Genomic DNA, 20,678 nt, shown 5'->3' with positions numbered 1-20,678 from the left:
CTCTAACTCTGCGATGATCTCTGCCAGGGGTGAATGTGCAACACTTGGGATTTGCAGAAGGTGCAGTGCGATGGAGGGAGGGAAGCAGGGGCTTTGTAGGGAGAGGGTCCTGGGTCGCAGTCCCCCGACTGGCTATGTGACCCTGGATAAGTCACTTTACCTTTCTGGCCCTCAATTTCCACATCTGTACAGAGTGGGGGCGGTCAGCTCCCCCACCCGCTCGATGCTCCCTGCTGGCTGGGAGGTGTTTGTGTACACGGAATGAGTGATGTCACTGGCCAATGGGTACCATTATTAGAAAGGGGGTCAGGCAGGTGAAGATCCAGAAAAATGAAGAGGAAGTGACTTGTTTGGCAGAATAGGATGTGGCAGAAAAGGCCCCATCCTTGTGGCTGAAGCAGGACACACAGTTCTCTCCCCATCTATGGTCTCCCCCAGCTCCAACTTGCCCTGCTCGGTACCTGCAGATCAATCTGCCACCACGATGCCTCTGTGCTGGTCTGGTTGGTGAGATCCTGCGGCTTGGCTTTCCGCAGTGGGTATCTCCTGGCAGGCACTGTGGGGTCGCTGGCTGTGGTGGCCCTTGGGGAAGGCTTGTGGTTGGTGATCTGGTTGGTGCTATATGCCCGCCGTCGCTGGGAGAAGTCCAGACCTGGGTAGGGTGGTGACAGGGGAGCCGTCAGGGTGGAGAACAGTGGGGAAGGAGAGAGGGGCTTGTATGCTCCTTTCCTGCTTAGAAACATCTTGCATTTTCTACCTCTTGCCTGGTGAAAGATTTGCAGGTGTCTCGGCTCACCTGGCATTTAAAGCCTTGCCTAATCTGGTCCCAATCCATCTACCCAGCTACTGTCCTTTCTGCTCATTTTTCAATGTATTATGTGCTCCAAATATGCCAGATGAGTAATCAGTTGTGTATGTGTTTTCTAGGTGTCACACTTCCACATCTCAGGTCCATTTCTGCTGCCTGGAATCTCCTCTCTTCCCGCTTCTAAGAATCAGTGCCCTCATTATGTCTTTGTTGATATCCTCTACCGATGTGTCTTTCCTTGGGACCCTCACAGCTTGTTAAACTTTCCTGTGGTCCCTGTCACTCTACTTCTATCAGAGTTAGGGCCAGTTGTATCTGTTTCACTAGGCAGAGAGCTTCTGAAGGACAGGAGTCCACATTTGGGGTATCTTTGTTTCCCAGATCTGTGCTGGGTAGCCTAGCCTTAGTAAGTGATCCCTTCTCTTTCTCTGCCCCTCGTGTGATTCTCTCTCTCTCCACCCTTGCTCACTTGAGCCCCCCCCCCCCCCACCAAAGTAAGTAAGTAAGTAAGTAAGTAAATAAATACCTAGGACCAGAAATTAACACCATAAAGAAGCTTTGGGTCCAGACAGCTCTTAGACCCTTTGTTTGTACTCTCCCCCTCTTTCAAGTTTCATGATTTGGCCAAATTGCTTAAAGTCGCCAAGCCTCCGTTTCATCATCTGCAGATAGGGAGAGCAGTACTCATCTGCACAGCTGCAGTGAGATTGTTTGTATAAAACAGCTTAGCACATAGTAACTGCTCAGTAAAATGTAGCAACCATGGCCTCCCTGGAAGAGAGAGTGGAGCACAGGCTAACCAAGATTGGCGATGGAGTCTCCGGTGGACAGCTGGGCATCTTTGGGCTGCCTTGGGCTGCAGGGTGCGCCCATGCCCCTGACACAGTCCCTGCTGTCTGGGCTGGGCCCCTCGTCCTGTGAGTGGTAGAAGACAGAGCTGCTGGACTCTTGAGAGTGCAACATGCTGTATCGTCTCCTTTTGTCCTGGAGGGAGGGAGAGAGAAGAGGGCAGAGAGTGAGGCTAGGTGTCGGAAAGAACATGTTCAGGGCAGCAAGCGTGTGACAGGAGGTGATGGACATTCCATCTTTGAAGATCTGGAATAACAGGAAAGCTTTTCGCTTGCTTGATTTGTTTAGGCAGACTTCTGTTTAAGAGATGGTGAATGGCATTGGCTCTCCATATCATTTATACTATTTATATTTTTAATTATCTTATTTATTGAAACATGTTTAAAAATGTCATTCTAAATGCCACTGCTGTCTCCAAATAGGTCATCAAAATTAACAGAATGAACCATCTGTTCCTTCCATTCCATTCTCCATGATATAAATATATATATATATAAAACATAAAGGCTTTGGAGGGTCACTTTTATTCTACCAAAGCTGGACTGTATTACTTACATTTATCAGTATCTTGAATTTTGCACTTAAAACATTTTGGAAATCCTGCATATCAACTATTCTTTTTAACAATTGACTGAATAAATATTCTCCCACCCTTTATTTTTAAGCATTCACTTTGTGGCCATTTATTTTTGCCGCCATAAAAAATTGCTACGGTGAATCCTTGGGCACGAATCCATTACATCACTTTTATTTCTATGTGTTAGATTCTTAGGAGGGATTTCTGGGCTGAAAAGTTATGTATTTCAAATTTCATTAGGTATTTCTAGATTGCTTTCCAGGGGGAAAAGTCATGTTTCCACCACGATATACAAGGGTACCCTTACCCAACAGCTTTGGTAAGAGTGGGAGAAAACTTTGCCATTCTCATGAGTAAGGAAAGGGAAGGGATTTGATGGTCCCTTCTAGTGGTAGGGTCTGCTGGTGATCTGCTGCCTCCAGACCTCCGAGAAGGGTCTATACTGTTCAAAGACTGACCAACTTCTCCCTGCATTTGAATGCCCTGCTCTCCACAACACATTAACCATTACCCTGACCACGATTCTTAGGAGATTCTATAACATTCTAAAATCTGGAAATTGCACATAAAATTCTAACTTCTCTTGTAAGACTGAAAACACATTTAACACAGAGCCCACATTCCTGCATGGGAACAGTTTGTTAGAGCTGGGTAGGGGACCACCCAATTTAGATGGGTGCATGCTGTCCAATTTGCCATATTCCTTATCACTCCTTATGGCCTTTCTATGGACTCAGTGATCACTGCTATCCTTCATGGCGTTTTCCCTTTTATTTTTATAAGTTCATTTCAATCATTTTATACCTGCACAATCCCTCTAGGCAATGAGTTTGTGACTCCTGCTTAAAAATAAAACAAGAGGACAAATCCTTCAAGCAGGAGAGGAGAGACTCACTAAAGAGGGAAGATGGATGGGGAAATAGCTTCTCGGGCAATCTCCCACATTTTAACATGAACTCCACCTTCCTTATAGACATTCCTCACTTTTATCTCACGTCTGTCACCACATACAAGAGAATTATCCATGCAAATAAAACACAAACTCATCTGAGGAGACATGACCTGAATAGAGTGTTTGGGGAAAGAAACCTGAACGCAGTTATTCTGAAATGAATTGTTTATCAAAATCACCTTGAGGAGATTATATAAAATATAGGTTCCTAGGCCTTACCCTCAAAGACTTTGATTCAGTAGGCCCAGGTTGGAGGTTGGAGTCTGCATTTTAAGCACGTTACCCCAAGTTTTCTGCTGCAGGGGATCTTAAGAACCACGTATTGCGAAGACAGCACTTAGCCAAGCAATGTCATCATGACCACATGCCCTTGGCCTGGCCACCATGCCCCACAACTGTAAACACCAGATCCAATTAGTTCCTAGTTCCCAGTAGTCTTTCCAGCTAAGGATGGCGTTGTGGGCAAGGTTCTGGAATGTCTAAGATACTTACATATCTGGGATGGGAGATGTATAAGGAGGCATCACACACAATGCCATACCCCACCAGCCGCTCTCCAGGGAAGAGGCAGCTGGTGCTGACAGGTGAGATTAGGACCTCGGTGGTCTCAGGGAAGACCCACTCCACAGTTACATCACTCAGGACTGGGGCCATAGCCTTCTTCAGGGATTTGATCATCTGTTGGGCAGAGTCAGAACACAGGTTGGAAGCATGCGTGAGCAGGGACATGCACATATGAGGAGCACCCACAAAGATCGTGTGGGTATGAACACGAGAGGGTGTGAGCAGATAAGACACAGTGGGCTTTGGGTGGCTTGTCCAACAGTGAACATGCCTCTGAGCTTCTTAAACTACCAGAATGCTCCTCTAAGCCTAGCATATTATAATGGGAAAACCCAAGACCCAAAGTAAGGTTGTGACTAGCCCAGGGCCCACAGGAAGCTTGTGTCAAAGCGTGGACTGGAGAGTGATCTTGAGCAAGTTAATTTGCCTCCCTGGGCCTCAGTTTCCCTACTGGTAAAGTGAGTTAGTAATTTTCAACTCTCAACGTCATTGGGAGGATTAGGCGAGATACTGGATTTGAAGTAGCTGCCTCATGATAAATGTTCAATACATGTCATCTGTGGGGGTGGCCTGGGTGGCTCAGTCAGTTGAACATCTGCCTTCAGCTCAGGTCATGATCTTGCAGTTTGTAAGTTCGAGCCCTGCGTTGAGCTCAGAGCCTGGAGCCTGCTTTGGAATCTGGGATTCCCTCTCTCTTTGCCCCTCCCTCACTCACACTTTGTCTCTCTCTGTCTCTCAAAAAGTAAATAAATGTTAAAATTTTTTTTTTAAAAATGGAAAAAGTTTCCATGCTCCTGGATAGGAAGAACAAATATTGTTAAAATGTCGATACTATCCAAAGCAATCTATATATTCAATGCAATCCCTATCAAAATAACACCGGCATTCTTCACAGAGCTAGAACAAATAATCCTAAAATTTGTATGGAACCAAAAAAGACCCCGAATAGCCAAAGCAATCTTGAAAAAGAAAACCAAAGCAGGAGGCATCACAATCCCAGACTTCAAGCTATACTACAAAGCTGTAACCATCAAGACAGTATGGTACTGGCATAAGAACAGACACTCAGATCATTGGAACAGAATAGAGAACCCAGAAATGGACCCACAAACATACAACCAACTAATCTTTGACAAAGCAGGAAAGAATATCCATTGGAGTAAAGACAGTCTCTTCAGCAAATGGTGCTGGGAAAACTGGACAGCGACATGCAGAAGAATGAACCTGGACCACTTTCTTACACCAGACACAAAAATAAACTCAAAATGGATGAAAGACCTAAACATAAGACAGGAAGCCATCAAAATCCACGAGGAGAAAGTAGCCAAAAACGTCTTTGATCTTGGTCGCAGCAACTTCTTACTTAACACGTCTCTGGAGGCAAGGGAAACAAAAGCAAAAATGAACTACTGGGACCTCATCAAAATAAAAAGCTTCTGCACAGCGAAGGAAACAATCAGCAAAACTAAAAGGCAACTGACAGAATGGGGGAAGATATTTGCAAACGACATGTGAGATAAAGGGTTAGTATCCAAAATCTATAAAGAACTTATCAAACTCAACACCCCAAAAACAAATAATCCAGTGAAGAAATGGGCAAAAGACATGAATAGACACTTCTCCAAAGAAGACATCCAGATGGCCAACCGACACATGAAAAAATGCTCAACATTACTCATCATCAGGGAAATACAAATCAAAACCACAATGAGATACCACCTTACACCTGTCAGAATGGCTAACATTAACAACTCAGGCAACAACAGATGTTGGCGAGGATGTGGAGAAAGAGGATCTCTTTTGCATTGTTGGTGGGAACGCAAGCTGGCACAGCCACTCTGGAAAACAGTATGGAGATTCCTCAAAAAACTAAAAATAGAACTACCCTACGACCCAGCAATTGCACTACTAGGCATTTATCCAAGGGATACAGGTGTGCTGTTTCGAAGGGACACATGTACCCCCGTGTTTATAGCAACACTATCAACAATAGCCAAAGTATGGAAAGAGCCCAAATGTCCATCGATGGATGAATGGATAAAGAAGATGTGGGATATACATACAATGGAGTATTACTCGGCAGTCAAAAAGAATGAAATCTTGCCATTTGCAACTACGTGGATGGAACTGGAGGCTATTATGCTAAGTGAAATTAGTCAGAGACAGACAAAAATCATATGACTTCACTCATATGAGGACTTTAAGAGACAAAACAGATGAACATAAGGGAAGGGAAACAAAAATAATATAAAAATGGGGAGGGGGACAAAACAGAAGAGACTCATAAATATGGAGAACAAACAGAGGGTTGCTGGAGGAGTTGTGGGAGGGGGGACGGGCTAAATGGGTAAGGGGCACTAAGGAATCTACTCCTGAAATCATTGTTGCACTATATGCTCACTAATTTGGATGTAAATTAAAAAAAAAATAAAATTAAAAAACAAACAAAAACGACAGCTGTGGTTTAGCACCAGCTAGGCTGATTTCTTCAAAGGTACTGCAAAGCTGGAGAAAAATGATTTGGGGATTGTGGCAGCCATAAAGGCGCACTCCCAGATCTCCCTCGGAGGAAGACTGTGTTCTTTGCAGCAAGGCATGAAGTTAGGTGATAGTCTCCAGATGTAATGCTCCAGCTTCTGAGCCAAGACCACACTTCTGCCTGGAAGCCTCGAAGCAATGGCTGAGCAGGGCGGACCTGATGTTTCAGCCTAATCTGACTACCTAATGGGAGATCTTTGCTCCAGAGCTCTCTGTTGGGTCCTTGCTGAGACCTTGCCAGACCTGCAGTCAGGCTCTCCCTTCTCCATGCTGCTTCCCTTCCTCCCTTTCACAGGCATGCAAATGCATCATGGGCTGAAGAGTGCTCTGTCCCGCTTCTTCCTCTTTCCTCTTTCATAGATATTATCCCCCAGTGAACCTCTTTCACTCTTAACTCCAGAGCTGTCCCTGGTTCCTGGAGGACCTGGGCTGACACAGGGTTTTTCTAAGGGTTGAGTTATTTGTGCCAACTGTGCAGAAAATGGAGAGAAGACTATAATCCCCTTGATTTCTGGGTCCTTTAGATTTCTTCTGAGCCACCATTTGTCACCATCAGGAATGTGGTCAGAAATGACCCCAAACACAACTCGTATCCATAGAGGCAGTGACTTTCAGAAGCCCCTCTCCTGCCCAGCCAGGGGACGGAGCACGTAGATCCGGTGACTGGAGACCAGTGGATCTAGTGTCTTGGACTAGCTCCAGAAGGTGCCTGCTCTGTGGCCTCCACCTCTCTGATCCTCACTGGGGTGTAGTGTGGCCTAGCGGGGAGCTCAGACCTGGATGAAATGAAGTTCCGGCTCCACCCCTGAGGTACCAGCACCAGAAGAGACTGAGCCCCTGTCGCCCACCTTGGGTTGCAGCCGTTCTCCCTCCATCAGAAACTCAGCACTGCCCTTGGACACAGTTGCCAACCCTTTCACCAGTCTGTGGCACACGTTGGGTCCAATTCCAAAGCTATAGCACCTGGGAGAAGGGGAGGAGAGAGGCTGCTACTTCTGGTCCTCTGTGCCACCTTTGTCCCTTTGGTGGGGAAAGGGACAGAGCATGAGCCGGCAGAGCTATCTCAGAGCTGGTCCTAACATCAGGCAGAGGGTGAAGGTGAAGGAAGAGGTCCAGCAGCAGGCACTGACATTCACAATAGCCCATCAACCCCCACCCCAGGACAGAGTCAAAGCAGCAGGAAGGACTTCCTCTGACGAGGCTGCCCTTTGGAAGCAGAGGTGTGGGCGTCTCATTCCATCTGACCTCTTGAGGCAAAAAGGCAAACTCTGAAGTCAGCTACACCACCCTGGACGCAAAGCACTGTAGGAATTGGGAGTTCTCTCCTCCCCTTCTGGCACTTTCCATGATGCCCTGGTTCAGCCACCCCCAGCCCAGGGCCACCCAGGATAACCAAGCCCTAGACCTCCAGCCTGTGCCCACCTGGTGGAGAAGGCATGGTTTCGCACCAGTTCTAGCACCTTCCCGGTGTTGTTGATGGCACCGTCCGTGATCAGGAAGAGAATCCGTGGGTGGCCTCGGTGCACTGGCTGCCGGATGATCCACTTGAGCGGGGAGAGGATATTGGTGCCACCCATGTCAGCCCGCATTCTCTGGATGTTATCACAGGCCATGGCCACGCTCTCCTGCAGGGAAGTGCCACAGGCAGGGAAGGTAGTCCCCAGGATCACCATATGGCTCTGAGACTCCAGGCCCCCTGGAGGATAAGTCCTTTGTTTCCCTAGATCTTAGTTGGGTCTCGCTGGATTGACTCATATTCCCAATTTCAACCCTGTCTGTGCACAGGAGGAATAGATGACGACTCATTTGGGGTGATTCTGCCCAATAACACCCCCTACCAGTGCCCTAATGCTGTTGATGGTGTGTTAACTTACCTTTCTCCTTTCTTTGTTCCTCATTAAAAATATAAACACCCCTTAAAAGGTAGCATATCAAGCCCCAACTGCTCAGCACAAATGAGGTGTCCTTTTCTGATGAGCAAGGCAGGAGGTGTAGTGATATAAGAACATTACACTAGAAATCTCAAGACTTGAGTCCTGGCCTGCCTGGGATGCTAACTCCCTATGGTGCTTTGAGGAAATCAAAGTACCCCGACGTGGGCTTCAGATTCCCCTTCCCCTGGATCAATACCGTGAAACTCAACTGGCCAAGGACTGCTGTACCAGATGGATGTCACTGCAGCAGGAACAGATTCTCACTGGACATCAGATGTCCTGCTCCCGATTCATGAAGATGCGCTTTCAACTCCCATGATTGGGGTAACGGCGTATAGCAAAAGTCTTGAAATGTATATGTCCCTTTTGAACCAACAGAACTAAGGATTTATCCTAAAGGAATCATTAAGGATGGGTGCAGAGTCTTTGCTACAAAGATGACTGAATAGAAAAATAAATGGAAGCAATTTAAATGCCCAAATGTAGGGATCTATTTAAGTAAGTCCTGATTTACCTGTGTAGTGAAATACTAGGCAGCCATTTAAATTATGCTGCAGATTAATAGTTACTGGCACGGAAATATGCTTATGATAGGCTGTTGTGTTGTGGCAGGTCTAATCCTATCTTTATTAAAAATGTGTGTAAATACATAGAACAAGGTCTGGAAGGCTTTATACTAAGCCTATAACAGTGGTCTTTCTTTTTTTTTGTGATGTGATCATGGGAGATTTAGATTTTTTTCTTTTTGATTATCCAGATTTAGAAATTGTGGGACAATCAATATATAATTTTTAAAAAATATTTTAAAAACCCATAAAGTTATTTTTCACTGAAAAATGTTCTTCCTTCCTCTCTCCTCTCCCTCCCTTACTTTCTTTCTTCCTGTTCCTAGGTCTGGATAGGATATGCTCCAATTTTGAACATGCTGCTGGGGCCCCAGCCCTCTTGTTCTAAATTGTAGTTTGAACCTTGTGAGTTCTATTCTTAGCCCACCTCCCCACCTATTCACTCCACAATCCCCTTTCCATTCCCTCCTTTAGCTCAACCTTGCATGGGTCCATCGTTCTCTTGAAACATAGGCTTCAGTGAGTGGCAGGCCTAGGATATATCCTATCTCCACCCCTTCCTTGTATCCCCTCTTTGTGCACACCTACACTTTGCCTAAAATATTCCTTATTTTCAAGAGGAGACAGGGCGCCTGGGTGGCTCAGTCAGTTGAGGGTCCAGCTCTTGATTTTGGCTCAGGTCATCTCAGGTTATGATCTCATGGTTGTGGGATTGAGCCCAGCATGGAGCTTGCTTGGGATTCTCTCTCTCTCATTCTCTCTCTGCCCCTCTCCCACTCATGCACATGTGTGCATGATCTCTCTCTCTCTCTCTCTCTCTCTCTCTTAAAATAAATAAACTAAAAAAAAAAAAAAAAGAGATGTTAGAAACCGGCCTACCCAGAGATAGCCTCCCTGGTTCTCTGCTTGTGGGCATCACTGAGGTGCCACGTGAGGGATGGCTTCTGAGGCTGGCCTCAGGGTTACCTGCTCCTTCTTTTTCTTCTTTTCCTCTGCTCCTCACCACCCATCCACTCCTGGACCCAGCCCTTCCCCCTCCTTACCTCACTGTAGGTCTGGCTGGAAGGGAAGAGGGTCTTAAATGTGGATCCAAACCCAATGACATTGAAGAGGCAGGCCGGCATGAGGCTCTTAAGAGCCACCAGCATGGCATCCTGGCAGGCAAGAAAGGGATGTTCAGAATTCAGAAAGGAGCTACGACCTTTGCCACCACACACCAGTGTTCTCATCCCAGCCAGAAGCGGCCTCCAGGCAGGCCTTCCACCCCCCGCCTGCACCCAACATTGCCTTCTCCCTCAGATCTAGAAATTTGCTGACAGGGAGACCAGAGGCTGGACCAAAGCCATCATCATAAAACTTCTCACCCGTGTAGCAAGCCTGACTTCTCAAAGTCCTTCTATTATATTTGCCAGTTCCCTTTCACCTCCTGCTGACCCTGAGAGTTGGGGAGAGCAGAGAATATCCATTCCCTTCTGCAAAAACAAAATCAATGTCTAAGGGAGGCACGTGGCTGGGTCCAGGGCACACTGTTGATGGAACAGGCTTCTGGCTTTCATCCAGGGCCTTCTGCATCAGATGGGCCCCCTCCCCACTGTTAACTAGGGACAAGTCTCTTAGGGACAGTCTCTTCAGCTCATATTTGTTAAATGCCAGGAGATACTTAACACACATTACTGTATGTAATCTTTGCAATAACCCTTTAGGCAGGCACAACATTATTCCCCTTTTATACAAGAGAAAATTGAGGCACAGAGGGGTGCGATAAGTCATTGATGAGCATTCTGACAATAGTGGAGTCAAAAACTCAAACATGTGTCACCTTGCCTCTGAAGTTTGTGAACAGTAGAGTCCTAACCTGCTTAACTAGACAACACCAGGAGACCTTGATGAAGGTCTGTTGAAATAAATAATGACAAAGAAGAAAGGTGGAGAGATGGTGGGGGCGGGGGATGATGATGATGATGATGATGATGATGTTGATAATGATGATGATGATAGAACAGTGCAGTGGTAAATATCAAGCAATTACTATGTGCCAAATCCTGTGCTAAGCACTTTCTATTAATTATCTCATTTAATCTCTTTAACATGCATTACAGCACAGTGGTTAAGAAGATACATTTTGAAGTTAGATGTATGTTGGTTTAAATCTCACTTTTGCCCCATTACTAACTTGACCTTGGGTTAGTTATGTCCCTCCTCTAAGCCTCAGCCTGGCACTTAGTAAACATTCAGTAAATGGTTATTATTACCACCCCAATGAGAAACATATTAATAGCAATGCCTCTGTTTTACAGGTAAGAAAACTGAGACTCAGGGGCACCTGGGTGGCTCAGTCATTTAAGCGTCCAACTTTGGCTCAGGTCATGATCTCACAGTTCGTGAGTTTGAGCCCCACATCAGGCTCTGTGCTGACAGTTCAAAGCCTGGAGCCTGCTTCGGATTCTGTGTCTCCCTCTCTCTTGGCCCCTCCCCCCACTCTCTCTTCCTCTTTTTCTCAAAAAGAAAAACATTAAAAAGAAAACTGAGGCTCAGAGGGTTAAGAAGTTGCTCTGGATTGCAAAAACTAAGACAGCTTTTAAAACATAGCTCTGAGATCCTTATTCATGTTGGCTCTGCCTTGGCACAGAGCTCAGAAATGAGGGGCTCTCTGTCACCCTCAAGGAGTTTATTGATGGCACCCCAGGGATCTCAGCTGACTTCACAGAGAGACAAACTGTTATATTCCAGAATCCAGAAGGAAGCACTTGCAAGTCTGTCTTGGCAACTTCCACAGCAATACAGCCTTGCAGGCTCCACAGACCTGCAGCCCCTCTCCCATCCCCCTCCACAAACATCAAACATTAACATCAACCTTCACCGTTCTCTCCGTCTCTTTTTGTTGCCTGTGTCAATACATTTTGTTTCTCTACAAAAGAAGTCAATATCTGCTTATTTTTTTCATTAGCCACTAATGTATATTCCTGCTAGCGGGAGACTCTGCTGATCCATACAGATTGTCTCTGCTCACACCTATTAGAATTTTTAAAGCCACGTTTTTGGCATCGAGTGGCAGCTGAAGAATGAGACCAGCTGCAGGAAATTAAATTGGCTGAACTTTCCCCCTTGGTGTGGCTGTTTGGATTTCTATTCTCTCCCACCTTCCTGAGCCTAGTTTTCCCTAAAATGTCTACCTAATGGCACACAATTAATGCCCCAAGCAACCCCCCTATGGCCTCGTTGTCAGTGGGGAAAGGAGCGTGTGCCTGAGTGATTTCTGTACCTTTTTCTAAAAGGGGCATGTGTAGCAGAATAGATTGTGCCAATGCAAAGCCATTTGTGGAGAGATGACCTTGAGCTCAGTGAGCTGAACTGGAAAAGAGAGCAGGGGAGACTCCAAAGGGGGAAAGGACTGAGAAGAGAGTCAGAGGAAGTCATTGTCTGAAAATTCTAGAGGGTAAAGTTTGGAAAGGTCTTTAGTTCAGGAAATAGATTTCCACTCATAAACTGACTCCCTTTAACTGGTAGTAACAGCCTGGACCACTGAGATGACAAGGGTGTAGAGAATGAGTCCAGGCTCAGCATGAGAAAAAAATGCCATGGTCAATTATTGATGTCTGTCTGGCCTTAGGAGAGAGGAACAAAGGGACGTGTGACATATGTTTGCCCTCCCTGAATTAATCGTTCTTGCTCATTTTGCAGAAAGGATAAATGAATCCCAGAGTTGAGAAGCCACTTGTCCAAAGCCACATAGCAGGTCAGTGGCAGAACTGATCCCAAAACCCAAGCATTGCTCTTTCTATTAAGCCATGCAGCAGAAATGACATAGAGAAGAGAGCTTTTCTCAGTAAAAGAGTATTCTAATACCCTACCAGCAACCTAAGGAAAATGAGCACTGATCCAAGATATGGGAGGCTTTGACTTCCTCATTAGCCCTGTGGTGCTGGGGAGAACACCTGGCTTCTTGGGGACTTAGTTTCTTTACCTGGAAAATGGCAGGAAAAAAATGACTTAAATGCTAAGAGCTATCATAAGATCCCATGATACTTAAGAATAACTGAAGAGATGTCTTAAAAACTGATACAGCTATGGAATGAAATACACATGGCCACACAGTCCTGGAGCATACTTCAGCAGAACTATGGACAGCTCCCCATTCTAATTCTTGCTTTTGATGGCAGACAAAGGTGGGGAGAAGGTGAAAACTAGTCCTGTACCTCAGCGTCTAGAGGCCTCAAACAGGAGCTTGGGTCTCATACATGATTGCTCAGGCATACTTCAAGATTAAACCTAGTCATGGAAAGCCTGAGGAGATACCTGGCATCACAGATCCCATCTAACCCCTCCCCTCCTTGCCAATCCTGTTGCCCTGGGAACAAGAGTTTGCTCCAGAGACAAACTAGGGGGAGGGATGACATTTCAGGTGACAGCAGCAGAACTGTCTCTCTTCCTGTTCCCGCATCCTTCATTTCCTCGAACTATGAGCCTTTACCCAGTTCAATAAACAGCAACTGGGGGCTTTTTATGAGTAAGTACAGAGCGAGGCTCCATGGGGAGAGATAGATGAGAAAGATCTGGTCCTTTCCCTTAATGAGTTCATAACTCCAGCAGAGGAGACATACATCTCCACAATGAAAAATACAAAGGAGAGTTAGATAATGCCATAATCGAGGTGAATAATCTTCTGAAGGAGAGGAAACGCTTCTGGATATGTGTGTGGGGGGGAAAGTTTATCACTCTTCTGTACTCCTTCAGAACTTCCCACTGCAGTGGGACCACGCTCCCAGCTATGACTGGTTAGCAGGGCTGCTCCCTCACTCGACTGTGAACCCCTTGAGGCCAGGAACTACATTTACAACCTGTTGTCTTTCCAGATGGCCAAGCACTGGACTTTGCCCATATTAGGCACTTGAAAAAAAAAAAAAAAGAATGAACCAAATATTTTCTAGTGGTTTGTACACAGTCCTTAATGGCTGAGGCCATGTGCAATGAATCTCTGATGTCAGGTGGTAGGAACAGACAGACATGAGTTTGATCTTAGACCACACTAGCTGTGTGACTTTGGGTAGGTTACTGAAATTTTCAGGATTGGCTTTCCCATTTGGAGAATGGTGACAAGAGGGCCAACCTCATGGGATTATTGTCTGGATTCAACACCACGCTGTGCATTAAGTGGCTGGTATTGTATCTGGCACATAAACCTGATGCTATGTGAGTTCCCTCCTCTCTTCTCTGTGCCTCTTTCCACTCAGTACCTGGTGAGATGTCTCAGCCCAAGCAGGCACTCAACAAAGGTTTGCAGAGTGCCAAGGAAAGCTATTGATGATGACTTTATCCCTTGGTAAATGGGCAACAGTTCTACCTCTGCTCATCCATTTCAGGGTTTTATTTGGGGAACAAGTTGAGTTTGGGTGTCTGTGTTCAAATGGATTTTAGAAAGTTGAGTTGTTCCTTTTAGTCCCGGAGTAACTTAGGAAAGTAGTTCAGGTGTGGAAGGAGGGCTGCTTGGAACAGAGAGTGCTGAGGAAGCTGGTTCACCCTGAAGCCCTAAATCCCGGGGCATGGGTCCTCTTATAGGTACCTTGACACGATGGATGTTGGTCCCACTCATGCTGCCACTCCGGTCAATGAGGAAGATAAACTCCCCATGGGTCTTTCTCAGGTTCGGCTGGACTGACTGGAGGTCGGGACAGAAGTTGAGCATGATGACCGAATGGTGGAGGATGTCCTTGTGGAGACGTTTCCGGATGATTTCTGTCTGGAGAAGAAAGGAAAACTCTCTCACTTGAGCACTCAAGGCGTCCAGAGCTGCTCCTGGGGGCTCACGCTGGTCCCCCATTACTCACCAGGTTTTGTCAAGATCCCACTCATGCTCCGCACGAGAGACACTTCCAGGTCGACCATACCCGGTTCTTCCGTTTGCTAGACTTTCACAGTGGCAACAAACAGCAAGCATAGACTTTGGAGGCAGAAAGACCGGGGTTTAAATCCCAGCTCTCACCGTCCAGCTGTGTGATCTTGGGCACGTCCCTCCTCTGGGTCTGTTTCTTCATTTATAAAATGGGGCAAGTGGCATCCCCTTCTCAGGGTGGTTACGGGATGGACACGTGCAGGACCTCAGCTGAGAAGTGTGTCTCTGGCTTTCACCCCCAGCGTCTAAGCCACTCCCTCCGGCTCATCTTGGCTGTGAACTTGGTATCCCTGGGTTTACCGCTTCTCTCCCTCTGATAACTTCCTACTCCGTCTTCAGATTTTACCTCTTTAGAATGCCTGCCCGCATCTTCAGGGTGAACTGACTATTGCTTAATTTCCTCATGCATGGAGTGAAGACAAGAGTACTGATCTCACGGAGTTATATGGACTAAGTGCAATGCCCATGAAGCCTGCCGCCTGGCGCAGAGCAAGTGTCTTTACACGGGAGCCACCATCACTGTATCTGCTGCTGTTTGTTGTGGGGACCCAGGCGCTTCTCACATTGCAATGTTTTGCTTACCTGGCTGCCTCCTCCTAGCTTGTACGCTACTTGCAGGCAGGCCATACCTGAGTCTCTTTCCATCTTACCAGGGCTTACCTCAGAGCCCGGTACAAAGATGGACTCAAACATCAAAGGCGGGACAGCACCACACTTCTTTATCTTTCTGTGTGTTCTCTTCACTTGCCCTGGCACGCTGCTGCTGAACCCTGCTTCCAGACTCACCACGCACGCTGTGCCGAATCTCATTTCCTCCATCCTCGCCCTACCTCTCTCTCTCTCCTCACCCCCATTTCCTCTGTCTGCCTCTTCGTCTGACTGTGTCTGCGTGCGCGTGCCTCTTTGTGTCTGTTTCTCAGTGTTTTCATTTCAGCCCCTTCCCCAACTCGGTAGGTGACATCATCATCCACCCAGGTGTGTTCACCCAAGACCTAGGGCTTGTCCTTGGTTCCTCTCTTATCCTCCTCCCCCCGCCCCCACAGCTCGTCGTTCAGCAAAGCATTGTCAGCTCTGTCGCTGAGATGCGCTCTGAACTTGTCTTCTTCTCTCTGTCTCTACCCCCACCACCAGCCCAGTTTGGGACCGTGCTGTCTCTAGTCTGGACCTTTAATGCCTCTGTCAACCACTTTTACCTCCCTGTGGTCTGTTCTCTACATAGAGCAGGGAGTGTGATCATCCTTGTCGTTCTGCTGCTTACACAGCTTCCCCCATGCCTTGCACATGGTTATGAAGCCCCCTAGTGCCTGACCCCTGCCTACCTGTCCCCACCATTTTTGCCCACTACATTTCGGCAACGCCGGGCACCTGTTTCCCAGACGCATCGCCTTTATTCTGCTTTCAGTTCTGTGCACGGTCTTCCATTGTTCACCACTCACCAGGCCTCATTCTCAGACAGGCTTTCTCTAAACACCAGGCTAAGCAGCGCCCATGCTTATCACGCATTATATCCCATCATTCTGCGGTATTTCTTTCTTGGTCCCCAGCCCTCTCTGCCCTTGAACTTGCTCATTCGTTTACTTCTAGTCTGTGCTGGAATGTAAGCTCCATGAGAACAAGGACATGTCATTTTTAGTGTCCTCCCAGTGCCTAGAACAGAGCCTGACATCTCCTGGGGGACATAGTGTTTGTTGAATAAATAAATGAGAAATGAATCTGTGTGGGCACCTATGTGTGCATCTCTGAGTTGCTTTTTTTTTCTTTCTTCCAGTCGCTGTCTCTACTTGTCTCTGCTTCTCTCTGCATCTGTCTCTTGTACGTGGCGTCTTCCTCTGTCATTTGCCCCCCTCTTTGCTAAATCACAGCCTCTGACGGCTTGTCATACCCACTCTTCATGATTGATGTTCACCTTCTGGATGCCTGCCTCCCTCCTCCGTGAGGGATCATGCTCTCCCTCCCACGTGGAGCTCCTTTGCCAAAGGCCACTGCCCAGCCTGGCTTTCCGGAAGACAGAGCCCAAGTCAGCAACAGCCTCATCTGCCAGTGACAGGAGCCCCTTCTGGGAACCTGAGTTTTGCCTCTCAGCGAGGTGGCGTGGGGACCCCGGCTCAGGATTCACCAATGTCTCCTCCCGCTGCCTTTATCCAACTGCAATAAACTCATCTCTTCTTAGTGGCTCTGGGTGATCCCCTGTCATCCCTGGAGCTCACGAGAATACAGGGTACTTGCATAACCAACCCAAGGTGGCAAATTCTCATTTGCTTCCGCCCTCCCGGGGCTAATTGATTTAATCTTGGCAGGCAGAAGAGCCCCGGGCCTGGGAGACCCACTGGCCCCACTGTTGCCCACATGCTACAGTCCTCAGAGCTCGGGGACACCCCCACTCTGAGAACCTGGCCCCAGCCTCTTCTCCGAACTGACTCATCTGGGTGAGGGAGCCCCTCTGGGAAGGCAGATGTTCCCAGTGGGGTCCCTAACATGCGACGACAGGGGCAGTGAGTTACTGACCCTTTCCTTTCGCCATCCCTCCTGCCCCCCACCAAGCAGGCCCTGCCAGGGGGATGTCTGCTAAGGGGGTTGGCACAAGCAGGGAAGGGTCTACATATTCCCATGCCCTCCCCCTCTGCCATGGTCCTCTGCCAGTCAGGGAGGGGCTCTTAGACCCAGCCAAGCCGCCCCCACAGGGTTGACTCTGAGTCCTTAACCTCATGTCACCAAAGCCAAGGGTCTTCCCTTCCTCTCAGCTGAGTGGTTCTTCTTGGGTGCTAAACCTCAGCGTTCTCGTCTAAAATGGGGATACCAGAAAAAGAAGTGTGCCATCGTCCTTACACCTGCCTTGGCATTCAGGGCCTGGCTCAGCCTCCTACCAGCCTTCCCCAGCTGCCCCCCCCCCTTGCTGAGGCCTTCTCACACTGACACTTCATGAGGGGAGGGGGCGGGCAAGAAAGGGTCTCCTTCCGGCTTTCTCTGCTCTGCCTTTATTCTTTAGGTAATAGTTGCAAGGATCTCAGAGGAAGGAAGAGCAGGAGACCCATTCAGCAGATGGGAAAATGGAGGCCCAGGGGTAAAGGTGGGACTGAGAGGGCACCTGGGGGCTCCTTGGGATGAAGTGACCTGGAGAAGACCAAGGTTATTTCTGCCACCAGCCTAGAACGTCACCTGGCTTAGGCACCTCGGTGGCATTAGGAGAAGGTGGGCTGGCAGGAGGCAGGAGGACAGGGTGCCTGACGGGTGACGGGGAGACAGAGTGACGGCTGCGTCGGGACATCCATGTCCCAGCAGCGCCCCAGCCACAGACGGAAACAGTGATCAGGATGTGCCAGCAGCATGCTGAGGGAGGGACCCGGGCAAGCCACCCTCTTCCCCTGCTCAGCATCCTCATGGGTCCCTTGATGACCGAGCCCCCGATGTCACCCCAGTTCTGCCGCCGCTGACTCGGCTCCAGCCACACTCACCTGTCTCTCTGCACTGCTGTCCTTCTTCATCCCTTTAATGAAATCCGTTCTTCCCTTCAAGTGCTGCTCAAACTCTCCCAGGGTCATGTCCCCTTTCTCCATCAGGACGTGCGGCATGTGGGGCTCTGCAGAGATGAGATCAACTCTTGGCACTTGTCCAAGTGGGAGGGCAAGGCCGGGGGCCTTGGTTTAGGAGGAAGATCTTCATGGAGTGGGGAGGACTCCCAATGTGGGGAGGGGGAGGGAACCCCTGGCTGCCTGGAGTGGCATGGGGTCTCAGGAAGACTCCTCTGTCAGGCAGGGGAGCCTAGTGGCCATGGAGAACTCACATCCTTCTCTGGGCCTCAGTTTACCCATCTGTCAAATGGGGGTGAGACTGGGCTCTGATCTTTTCAGATCCTGACATTTTATGAAGCCTTCAAGAGACAAAAGAATTGTTCTCTGAGGGTTCAGAGCTGCGAGGGTCTCCCTGAGCTTGGGATTTCAAAGGTTACCTGCTCAGCTGGCCTGGGGGCCAAGTTCCCCATTGGGTGGATGAGACCCCCAGGGCCTCTGGAGCTAGAATCCGGCAGGAGGCACTCAATTCCGCCAACTAGAGTCAGGTTTCCAGGAGCCACTATTGCTGGTTTCCTCTCTGCTGCCTGCCCCCCACCCCCCCCCCCCGCCCTCTCCCGGGCTGGCGGCGTATCTCTGCCCCACAGGATCAGCGCCTCCTCCCTCCCACAGGCCTCCCAGGGGCCCCGCCTGGCGCGTAGTACCACTGGGGTGGATGAGGATCTCCACCGGCCGGTCGAAGGTGTGCCTGTTGGCCAAGGTGATAATGATGCTCTTGGCCGAGCGTGCAGATGGGGCAGCATCAGCTCGGATCTCGTGGGTGGGACTCTCCACCCCTGAGTGGCACAGAAACATGGAATAAGCTCAGGAGTCTCAGGAGAAATAGGGGCTCCGTTGGGGACAGGAAGACCCGTGTCAGAGATGAGGGGCTCCTGACCTGCTGTGCAACCATGGACAGGCCTCCTCAATTCCCCCGTCTGCAAAATGGGGGCTTAGACTGGTGATGTCTGTGGCCCTTCCTGCCCTGACCTCAGGATCCACTGGGGTCAAAGGGTGGCTTCCTCGTAGTGCACATAAAGAAAGCAAGAGCTCAAGGCTCGATGGCTGGGCACTCTGTAAATGCCATCACGCTGCTCTGGGAGAACACTCATCGACAAGAAACTGCGTCCTCGTGTCCCTTTAAAACCTTGAGTGGGCTGGGGAGGGGAGCCATCAGAACAATAGTCCCCAACTCTGGTTGCATGTTAGAATCGTCTGGGAGCTCTTAAATATTCCGGTGTTCAGGACACAGCCCAGACCACTGTCATCAGCAGCTCTGGGTGGGATCTGGGTGGTGGGATCTGAAAACCCCCCAGCCGATTTGACTATGCAAAGGAGCCATTGAGGTGGGCATGGGGGCAGCCTTGAAGCCTGTCGTTGGGAGAGGCTCATCTTTGGGCCACACGTTGGGGAGCAGGAAGTGGGGGTCCACGAAGCTCCATGTGCTTCTGGGCGGGTCAGCTTCCCTGCCCTTCCCCTCTTCTCTATCCCTGGCAGCTTTCAGCTGGAAGCCCTCCCCGCCTCCGGGCCTCAGGTCTTTCCGGCCCCGATCCAGGTCTGGGTGGCCCTCTCTCACCTGCGAGCAGGCACGGCCCTCGAATCTCCAGCTGGAAGTTGAACTCGTATTCCATGGGGTTGGACACATCGGTGTCCAGGAGAGTTGCCAGGCACAGCTTGTTCCAGGAGTCCAGGGCCCGGGTGCCAAAGCAATGCTTGTCTTTGCTGGGGAGGTGGCCGAGAGGAGGAGGAGGTGGAAGGAAGGAAGGAAGGAAGGAAGGAAGGAAGGAAGGAAGGAAGCAGCAGGAAGACAGAAGACAGTGAGTCCCAAGCGGCCTCGGCATTCCCTGCAGCCCAGCCCAAAAGGGGGCTGAGGAGCCTCCTCCCACCCCACACCCTTACTCGGCCACCGGACCTGACCCCAGGGAGAGCCTGGACTCCGACATGAGGCCCAACGACTCACGGTGGATGGGCCAGGCGCCAGGCCTGGTGCCCCAAAGCATTGGCACCTGTCGTTCTCACCACCTCCCGCAGAAGAGGCATCAGGGCCCCCAGGACCCCCATTTCCCATATGGGAAAACAGAGGCTCAGCAAGATGTAGCGGCGAGCCTAAGCTCCCACAACTAGCACTTGGCAGAGAGCGTGTCCTCGCCGGGTGAGTCTGGCTCCGCTCTGAGGACATTCACACAGCGTCACACCATGTCTCGGATCCCTGCTCTTCCTTGTGAGCCGGGGGCGCCTTGCCCAAGCCGCTTCTCCAAGTCTGGGTTTTCCATCCATTAAATGCGGATAATAATGACAGTGAGTTGCTCAGTGAGTCACCTGCTGAAGGCTCAAGTTCCCAGGCTCTCTTTCTGGGTCATCCCCCACCTGTCTTTGACCCTACTGTATCCCCCACCCCTCAGGGTCACACCCTCTAAGGTCTTTGTTCTACGTGCTTAATCTGCAGGTCTCCTTG

General features: G+C 49.1%; 1 protein-coding gene across 2 annotated transcripts in view; it reads right to left on the bottom strand.

Moving 5' to 3' along the window:
• VWA5B1 (von Willebrand factor A domain containing 5B1) overlaps positions 1-20,678 on the bottom strand; it is a 49,632-nt gene that overhangs the window by 14,536 nt on the left and 14,418 nt on the right. For both annotated transcript variants that reach the window (XM_042996769.1, XM_042996770.1), the window contains 10 exons: positions 19,800-19,945; positions 18,889-19,020; positions 18,131-18,255; positions 14,349-14,525; positions 9,832-9,942; positions 7,711-7,913; positions 7,137-7,251; positions 3,679-3,864; positions 1,609-1,792; positions 462-652 (listed from right to left, as the gene is read on the bottom strand). In XM_042996769.1, coding sequence (XP_042852703.1) covers positions 462-652; positions 1,609-1,792; positions 3,679-3,864; positions 7,137-7,251; positions 7,711-7,913; positions 9,832-9,942; positions 14,349-14,525; positions 18,131-18,255; positions 18,889-19,020; positions 19,800-19,945 — 1,570 coding nt within the window. The remainder of the gene's footprint in view (positions 1-461; positions 653-1,608; positions 1,793-3,678; positions 3,865-7,136; positions 7,252-7,710; positions 7,914-9,831; positions 9,943-14,348; positions 14,526-18,130; positions 18,256-18,888; positions 19,021-19,799; positions 19,946-20,678) is intronic.

This window comes from Panthera tigris, chromosome C1 (assembly GCF_018350195.1).
Source record: "Panthera tigris isolate Pti1 chromosome C1, P.tigris_Pti1_mat1.1, whole genome shotgun sequence".
Taxonomy (NCBI): domain Eukaryota; kingdom Metazoa; phylum Chordata; class Mammalia; order Carnivora; family Felidae; genus Panthera; species Panthera tigris.
This window is presented reverse-complemented; position numbering and strand designations above follow the sequence as displayed.